The sequence below is a fragment of the Amyelois transitella genome, chromosome 23, assembly GCF_032362555.1.
Source record: "Amyelois transitella isolate CPQ chromosome 23, ilAmyTran1.1, whole genome shotgun sequence".
In the NCBI taxonomy this organism is placed as follows: Eukaryota; Metazoa; Arthropoda; class Insecta; order Lepidoptera; family Pyralidae; genus Amyelois; species Amyelois transitella.
In genome coordinates, this window is record NC_083526.1 from 4,057,060 (window position 1) to 4,066,754 (window position 9,695).

At 33.4% G+C, this 9,695-nt stretch overlaps 1 protein-coding gene across 1 annotated transcript; it reads right to left on the bottom strand.

Moving 5' to 3' along the window:
* Positions 1 to 1,265: 1,265 nt before the first annotated feature.
* LOC106130776 (muscle M-line assembly protein unc-89) lies at positions 1,266 to 8,607 on the bottom strand. The gene is made up of 5 exons (XM_013329700.2): positions 8,357 to 8,607; positions 7,067 to 8,202; positions 5,689 to 6,910; positions 3,703 to 3,905; positions 1,266 to 2,598 (listed from the first exon to the last, which is right to left on the bottom strand). Exons 2-5 carry the CDS (start codon positions 8,174 to 8,176, stop codon positions 1,915 to 1,917), a joined length of 3,219 nt encoding a protein of 1,072 aa, XP_013185154.1. The 5' UTR covers positions 8,177 to 8,202; positions 8,357 to 8,607; the 3' UTR covers positions 1,266 to 1,914.
* Positions 8,608 to 9,695: the final 1,088 nt, after the last annotated feature.

Genomic DNA, 9,695 nt, shown 5'->3' on the forward strand with positions numbered 1-9,695 from the left:
AATGGGAATAGTGGAAAGTATCTTGATCAATTGGGCGACATTCTGACTAGTCATCAGTCAATAAAAGGTATAAAAGAAATAATAATACACTTATTAAAGGTCGCATACTCAATGACTTTATAATAAACATTAATATCCCAAATATTTCACCAAATATGCAGCCTGCTGTACGTATTTATCTGATCAGGACATAAGGAGCCCGTTAATTAAATTCCTTCTAAGGTCCCAGACTTCCATTAAACCACAATGGTTCGAAAAAAATATTATTGGACATCATTGTAAAACAATGATTTAAAAAAATAAAGCAGTTGATTAAATCAAAATAAGAGTAGAAATTTTATTGTAACTTAACTATGTACACTTGAAACCAATAAGTGTAAATCATAAGTCTATGACAATGTTGTTAAAGAAATAAAAAGGAAATAGTTCTCACATTGCTATGGACTTTTTTTTGCTTTCGTCATAGTCATGTAAAATATTTCTATTAGTTTCGAAGGGCATTTCATTTTCTTGTCTTCTGTATATCAAATTTAAAGATTATAATAACCAGTATGGGCTGTGCATCGTTTGTCATTTACTCAGTAACGGAAAAGTTTAAATATATTGATATTGATTATACTTAGCGTTAAGTGCTTTACGTGTATCCTCTCGGTGTTCCGCAAAGAAATCCATTGAATCACCGGCGCTGGAAAATAAATCCTATGTGAACTCGCCCAGTCTGTTTGTGGTTTGGAAAATGTCTGTCTATTTGTGCGGTTTTGTTACTCCGATCGTATTGTAAGATACGAACACCAAGTTCAATTTTGTATTTAAAGACCATTGCTCTCGGCTTCAATGGTTTATGAAATAATGGATCAGGTTTTATCTTCTTCTGCTTTTTTTTTTGCCTGCGCAATGTTCAGATATTGCCAATTTGAAATGAATTTCGGACGTGTTATGTCTGCGTATTTAAAAAACTTTTCTGATGTGCTTATTTAAGGAATTATAAAAGTCTCTTATTCTTATCAAAGAGTGTTCACCGACGAGAACATAACGATTTTCATTTTTTTAAATGTTATGCTCTATATATCTTGTTAAATGTGCTGTTGGAAATTTTCCTAAAGATTTCAGGCTATGTCAATATGTACACTATTAATATTATCTTCTTTGAGACATTCTGACGCCTGGGTACATGAAGGGGTACGTATTAAACAGATATTTAAAGCTTTGTTTTGCATTAAAATTATAAAACTTAAATAATAAAAACTTTTATTTACACACACAGCAACGATAAAAGTAGAAAACATAATTTCCATAAAATTAGTAACAATATCACCTATAACGCGAGGTTATATAATTAGCACCAATTCACTACTAAACTATGAAGTTTAATTCTATGACAGGCAGAAAAACTTTAAAAATTTCTTCTACTAAATTGTAGGCTCTGATGAATTCACTATATTTTAGTCAATAATTTATGACACTTCGTCAATTTTACCACATTGTTACGCTCCGATTATGAATGCACGATTTGATGGAGTCAGCATTAAAAAAACTCGATATATTTATGCCCGTGTAAGTGACTCTGCTCTTTTATTACATTATTCCCATTAAAAATCGAATTTCAGCTGTAGAACATAATACAAATACAACGTAATACGAATACAATACAAATTATCTTTATTGCCCATAAACTGAAGAATAGTCATATACAGCCGTAAAGCGAAATATTCAATATGAAAACATTATTTATCTCATCTCAAACACAATTTTATCACAATCGTACAAAAATTACTCACTAAATCAATGACTAGCATAACGTTATCACTTTACTATATCTATCTTGTCAATTAGTCGTACATTTATAAATGGTACAAATAATGTGTTACCTTAAGTATTTTGTTTTTCTGCCTGCATCAAAAAAACTTAAGAACCTTATCTATTTTTTGGATCATCATTTTCATCTTTTACTTTACTTTCTTTATTTTTATCTTCTGTGTCATTCCTAGGTTTGTGAACCGGAACTATTTCAGTCGGCGGTGGAGTCATCGGCACTAAGCTACCGTCATCTTCAGAAACTTTCAAACCTATAGTCGCTCCTAACTTAGCACTGGCCTGCTTAAATGTATTTGACAATTTAACTTGCACGACATTAATGCACATAGATGTTAAAGCCAATCCAAAGACTAAATAGAAAATGGAAGCCATCATGAACATTGGATGATCAGGAACTAAATCGCCAAGTCCTATGGTAGACATTGATATGAATACAAAATAAAATGACTCGAAGAAACTCCAAGTTTCCCACATGTTGTAGCCGACGGCACCTATAATTAAATACACGACTAGAATAAAGATGGCTACTGAAATTGGCAGGTTGAACTCATCATCTATTTCATACAATGAAGGCGCTGGTGTGTCAGGATCCGTTTCGTTTTCTATATCTTTGATTTGGACAACTTGGCCAGGTTTAGGGGGAAGGGGCGGAGGGACATCACTTGGTTTTCTCTGAACTACAGGAGGAGTCTCTCCTGTTTTAACTTCCAATTCCTCTTCTGAGAAGATCTGAGAAGGTCTTCTTACGACGTCGTAGACGATGTTCAGTCCTTTCATTACTTCCTGTAAATATAAAAAGCATACTTTTAATGTCAGTTAATTATGTTTAATGTCAGTTGTGTTTCATTCGCAATTTTCAGAATGTTACGTTAAACTTTAAACTTTCCAAATTCTACGAAATTTTCCCACGATCTTATTTCATCTCAACTCTAATTAATCACTTTTCGTCATAAGTACAGTGTGAACTGACAGCATAAAAATGTAGCTACATTTCTGAAAAATATACTGATTGAAATTGTTTTTTTTGTTGTTCTAAAGGGCAAGTATGCGGTGATCCTAAAAACATACCGCTCAGCCCGAGGCATAATCATTACTCATTTCTGAATAAAGGAAAACATTCTCATTGTTTATTTGTCTTACATATTTTTCAGAACAACGCAACGGAGAAAGGAATTTTTTACAAGGTTCTGATTTGTTTTATAAGAACATATACCCATATTATATATAAGGAATAAATATTTTATCTTGAATGTTTCTTTATTAAACTTTTTTCTAATTACTTAAGTCTTTAACATCAGTAAAATAAAAATATGTAAGTAAATAAATACGTAAAGTTTTCAGATATCTTAAAGTGATATTGCTGATATTATTAACAACTAGCTTGTACCCTTCGCCTGCGTCAATTTAGTATCTACCACCTACAAAAAAATACAGGTTTCTCACAAATCCCATGGAAACTATAGTTTTTACCGAGATAAAAAGTACTCTTAATTTTATATACGCAAAATTTTAAAAAAGATTGGTTCAGTAGTTAACTACCAAAACAATTGGTTGAAGAGACGACAAACTAATAAATGAACTTACATTTGCATTTATTGGTTTACCCAGTGTGTTTTAAACCAATATAATTTTGCCTTCACCAAAGAAAGCTTAATCAATGTACCGGTTTTTATCTTTCTGTGTTCAGTTTTTGTTGTGCGTCTCTGTCAGTCAGTCAGACTATAATTAATTTTGTACGTGCATATTAATAAGAATCACTTAGCCAACTATATCTATAGGTATCTTAATATTTAAGATCAAAGAGCTTGTACTCAAACGACTCGCATGAAGCCTGAGAAAAAGACAGAGACAGATGTAACCATAACTTTGATTTACAAATAAACCAACCTGTACTGGCGCTGTTCTTCTGACCTTCCTGCAGCTTCTCGTATAATAGAACCTCCTTATGAACGCCCAGAAGAACTTGATGATCCTAGTGAAGAGTTTACCGAAATCAGCCAGGACTATAAGGAAGAGTGGGATTCCAACGATAGCGTAGACTATGGTGGCGGCGCGCCCGTACGTCGTCTTTGGAGATATGTGACCGTATCCTGGAATATTTAAGGTTATGTTAGAATCATCATACAAAAGAATATAAGATTTACCCTTATACTGCTTCAATAAAATATAAAATCACGCCTCTTTTCCCTAAGGAAAGGCAGAGACTACATCTGGTGTCATCCTTGCTTACTTCTTTCTCTTCGTGTACATTCATTGTCCTCTTTTTGCATGCTCGTTGGTTTATTTTTGGTGATATTTACAATTCACATTATTTAACGCTTTTAGAACATAACTTTTACAAAGAAAAAGAGGTCGGAATACCTCGCTCTCTCTTACATACACAAATATTATACACTCATCGCAGTCGAAACCAATTGCATTCCCAAGTGTAATTTCAAGTCAGGCAAATAGCCCAATATAAAATTTGCAAATTTTTAAAAGCATAAATAAACTGAGATACAAAGAAACTGACTGTGTATGTGACTGGACATCAGTATCAACGAAGAAGTAAATATACTTCTTAGAAAATTATAATTAGCAATTACTATTTCAGTTTGTCATTGTTGTTTCCATTAATTATCTACATTAACATTGATTTGAACTTGTGATTCAATTTAATTTAATTCCCGTAGAGTGTAAAGTTCCCATTAAATGCTAAATTGTGCTGTGTATTTATTTGCCCACCGCAAATTACCCTGTAATTAGCTTTGATTACTTTTTCATTAAGCTATTGACCATCTGAACCTTCGTACTATTAATAAAATGCATTTTTTAAAATGAATAATTAACAAAAGTCTGTTAAATCATCTATAAGAAAATTTTGCACAGACATAGTTCTTGAGTTACATAATTGATTTTTTTAAACAGCTAACACACCCATGTACAAGAAAATAAAATGAAGACCCGTAGAAGTATTATAATCGTATACAAATGCTCCTGAGCTTTTATCCTTAAATATCACAAAAGCTATACATATATATATTATATTGACGTTCTATACAAACATTTAATTTTTCGCTGATAGTGCATTTCACTCTTTTATTGAAAAGCAAATTTTAAGCTAATATTAAATCTTTATTTTTACGTTTTGAAATCAAATGAAAAAGAAAATAATGAGACGGGGAATTATTCTCAAAAAAAAAAAAAAAAAGTATATAAGTATCCCAAAATCTAGTACACACAGTACATAAGCACCAACTAGGTTTAAAACTTTCACTTATCAGTCGTTGTAATAACTACCTAGGTATAAATAATATTTCCTATATAACGACTCCAGAATACACGATTCGCACCGAGATGTTTTGTCATAATGGAATCATACGCGACTCGTATGAACCTATTGAAATCTTCAACAAAAGTACGACGTATCAGTGAGAGTACACCTATATTTTGCGCTGGCAGCGGATATTATTTTTTCCGATCCTTACTAACAATGTTACGTTCATCGATAGATACGAACTACCATGTCAGCATGTCGACCGGTTTTATATGATTTTTATCTTTTTCATCGAACGCTGCGCTAAATCAATTCTCTTGAGCACGTACGTATGCTGTTTCATAACGTTTTTTTTTTTACTTTTTCTTGGCATAAAAGATGAAAAACCTAAACAGAGATGGGAGAAAGCGAATAGGAAATCTACACAAAAAAATATCTATGCATCATCATATATTATTTTTTGGTATAGATTTCTTTAAAAGCTATTGCAAGATTGGACGGTAGTCGTCTTCATGTAAAAACTGTCAATGTGGCACAATTGGACTTCGCTCCAGTGAGGTGAAAAAGGAAGACGAGAAAAAAAATACCAAGATAAATAAATAAGTAATTAATCTTACCAACAGTTGTAATTAACGTCAAGCAATAAACAAAAGAGTTCATGAAATTCCAGGATCTCTGTCCGCTATATGACGTCACTCCCGCCTCGTGTGCAGTATGCAGCTGCTCCTCAAATTCATACAACTTTTTCCTAGCCATTGATTTCCAATCCTCTTCCTTCATATAGTGGCTGCCCCTCCACAAACTCTCAATGAAATCTCTTTTCACACCCCTAGTTCCACACTTATAAGCGTTTTCAAATGATCCTTCCAAAGACTTGAACATCATGCCCCCTAAACCACACATTATTATTAACAACAGTAAATCACATATACATCTGTTACATTGTAACTTTATTTTAATGTAATCTTGCTCGTATTCTTGTCTGAATTCCTGCCAATTCGATATTAATTTCCATCTACTTTTAATGGGTTTATTTTTATCAACTGATTTTGATTTAATTTTTTTAAGATCTCCTTTTTCCATGTCTTTGCTTTCTTTCATTACCCCGTTTTTATTATCTACAATAGATCGCTTTCTAAGACTAGACTTTGGTTCAATCTGATCATCTTTTAGTACAGTGTCATAACTATCTTTTGAAAGAAGTATATTACTAAGAGTTTCTCGCTGATCTGCTTCTTGGCTTAAAATATTTAACTTCCGAGTCAATTCAGCCGTTCTTTCTGATAAATCAAAATCGAATTCATTTTCACTTGGTGATGTTGAATAACAACTTGATGTATATTCAGATTGACTTGCATCTATATATCCAGAACTTCTCCTTCTTCTTGCAGGTTTTTGAGGTTTTGTTGCTTGTTTTTGACTGACATTTAATCCTGATAAAATTTCTTTATCGCTTATAATTTGAATAGTTTTAGGGCATGAAATACCTCGAGCATGCCTCGGCGTTGATGGGGTTTTAGTTGGTGTTTGTAAATTTTTATTATAATTTTTGTACTCTGATGGAAGCCGAGGATCATCTTTTGGTATTGAAAGACTTCGCGCTCGAGCTTTTTGCATCAATTCGATTATTTCTCGGCTTGTTTGACTCATACCTGTACCTGTTTTATCTATGACTTGAACTAAATCTGCTCGATTAACGGATTGAGACCTATTTGCTCTTGGAGATCTACTTCTGACAAATCTTCTTGGAGTAGGTACTGCTTTGCGCCTCGTTCCAGCGACATTCGTATTCTGAAGAATTGCCTGATCCTCACTCATCTCACTCTCACTAGTTTTACTCTGTAAATATTATTATGGATAAAATATTAGTTATTCTTCTTATGCTAAGTAATCGACAAGATCACCATACTTTGACAATATTTAAGTCAGTTGAAAATATATTGCTATTAACAAAGCGACAAACAAAATCACAACTAATTTGATGTAAAAACTGACCCCAAATCTAGTTGCTGATTTACTTCTCGCTGGTTTCACGGGAGGCACTTTACTTTGTTGTTCTTCTCTAGTTTGCTTTTGTGGTTGTTGTTTATTAATAACCGGCTTTATATCTGTTGACATCTTTCTGCTAGGAGTTCTAACAATACGCTCCCGCACTTCAACTACTGGCTTCTTTTCCGGAATTAATTTCTTGCTTGGGGTTCTTTCAATAGCTATAACCTTTGTTACAAGTTCACCAGGAGCCGGAGCTGGTGTTTCTGGTGTTTTTGGTGTTGTAACTTTATTATTTTGTTTAATATCTTTCTCGTCGAAACTGAAGACTTGTTCATTTTTCACTGGAGTTTTAGATTTTTTCTCTGAGTCATCTGACTTTTTTTCATCTGGGTATACCATTTCTTCTAACTTTTTAGGAGTAGTTGGCATTGGGAAATTAAATTCACTTTCTTTTGGTAATCCGCTGCTTGATAAAGGAGGTGACAAAGAATTTCGTCTTTCTTTAGGTGACTCGATAGTAAGAGAATTACGTCGAGTAGGTTCTTCATCTTTGAGATTTAAAGTGTAATTCGTACTTAACAGTTTATTTGTTGGATCAATAAAACTTCCTTTTCTTTGTAATAGCACAAGTTCTTCTTTATCGGGAATTGCGAACGGTGAAACACTTCTTCGTCTCCTTTCATTAGCAGCCATAGCCCTAGCTTCTAAAACTTCTTCTGTGTTCAAATCGTAAACAGGATCTTTAACATTACATTTTTCTTGAACCATGCGCCGCATTTCTTCATACGTTTTATCCGCTTCAATTTCTCTTGAATTTCGCTGTGGTTTAAAATCTTCATCATCGGATGTAGTTGTGTCTTCATGTGGTACAAGCGTTCTGCCAGGTTCTGGAGTCTTCTCTCTTTGTCTTGCCGCTTGAGTTCTATTTTTTGATAAGTTTCTACGTTTTCTGATTGACATTTGCTGTTTCTGTTCAGTGTCCATTTCGTCGGGTTCTTTTTTATCAGGAGATTTTGAAACTAATTGACCACTGGTTTGTGTCTCGGATTCTGCTTTTATTGTAGGGATTTTTAGGGTAAGGACATTCTTTTCTTCCTTCCTCACTTCACTCATTACCTATCTTCTCCTTTACGTTGCGACTGTAAAAAAAAACACGCGTGAATTAGATAACAGCGAATCGATACTGATTATTCGAACACAAAGAGCCGCTAATTTTGGCATCCATCAATAGGTCTTCTGCCAATGTTGTATGAGATGACAACAGCAATCTACACAGCACTCAATACTACTTACCGTTTCTGTATCGGCCGATATAAACTTCAACGGGGTCAAATCAGATGCCTAAGAAAAGAATCTATTTTGGACGCCTCATCGTGACACGCGTAAACAAACATGTGCGGGACACATTATTTTTGTCACTCTTCCTAGTGGATATCACTTTACACTTTCTATGTCTTGATAAAAGTCTTTATTTATCGACGTTTCGATTCGTAAACATGGATTGTCGTGAAATTTCTAAATGCACTCTTCGGTTCAAGCTTGCAGTAACTGAGCGAAAAGCCAAGCCGCTGGGCACTGATCCAAATTTAAAACAACTATTACTACATTCACGTTAGTTCGTATAGCGTACACTGATAATAATAAGCACGACCAAAATAATCAGACATTCGTCGTATGCTAAAAGCAATCAAATAACAAAGAGACTAGTGTGATCCCACATCGTGAATAGTTCAGGTTAAATTGGGTCCACATTGGAGCGCTTTTGTCAATATATGCAGGGAAAAATTGCGTTTCATTTTTATTTTCCACTCCATGTTCATCATGTCATGTGTACGAGTATATTTATCAAATTGTCACAGTTGGATATATTTTAAGGGTTTTCGTTATTATTTGCTATTTTCTAAAGAAATCTCTACCAGTGAATGTCAGAAATTCATTAAAGTTATACATAAGTAAAGGTAGTGAAAAATTACGAATAGGAAAAAAATACCAAGTCAACTATCCTGAATAGGCCATTGAGACGTTAAATAATACAACTTCCAATATTTTTATCCAACTTAATAGGAAGTAGAATAGTTTTTTTATTTCATTACTGTTGTTGTGAGTTAAAACAGAAAGGAAAATAACGAGCTAAATAAATATCGCGTTTGAAATATTTCAACGGGAAACAAAGAATTTTCTTTCTAACGCATCCGAACCGCTTTGTGTAAGCTTTTGTGGGGCCAAATATAAACATTGTCGCGTTTCTAAAGAAATAAATAAGTTAACTTTCATTTCAAAGACTACAATTGTTGATGGCACTACTATTATTAGTGTGAATTCCTTTGTTTTGTCGACGCTTAAGAAACGCCTGCTGTTTTAAAATGAAATCCAAGAGGTGCTTTTGCAGTATTGCTATGAAAATAATTCAGGCGAAAAGGTATTTCAATTCAGAAACTTCTTTGTTGAAAAGATAAATATAACTGTGATAAATCTATTTTTGTTCTATCAACTGTTTAAGCAAAATATAATGACTCTTATAGATGACTTGGATAAACACAAATTGTATCTACTAATTATTTTATTGATAATTTTTTTTTATTAACCGACGGAAGCAAACATAATAATTATCTTCTAACTCTGGGAAGCTCTT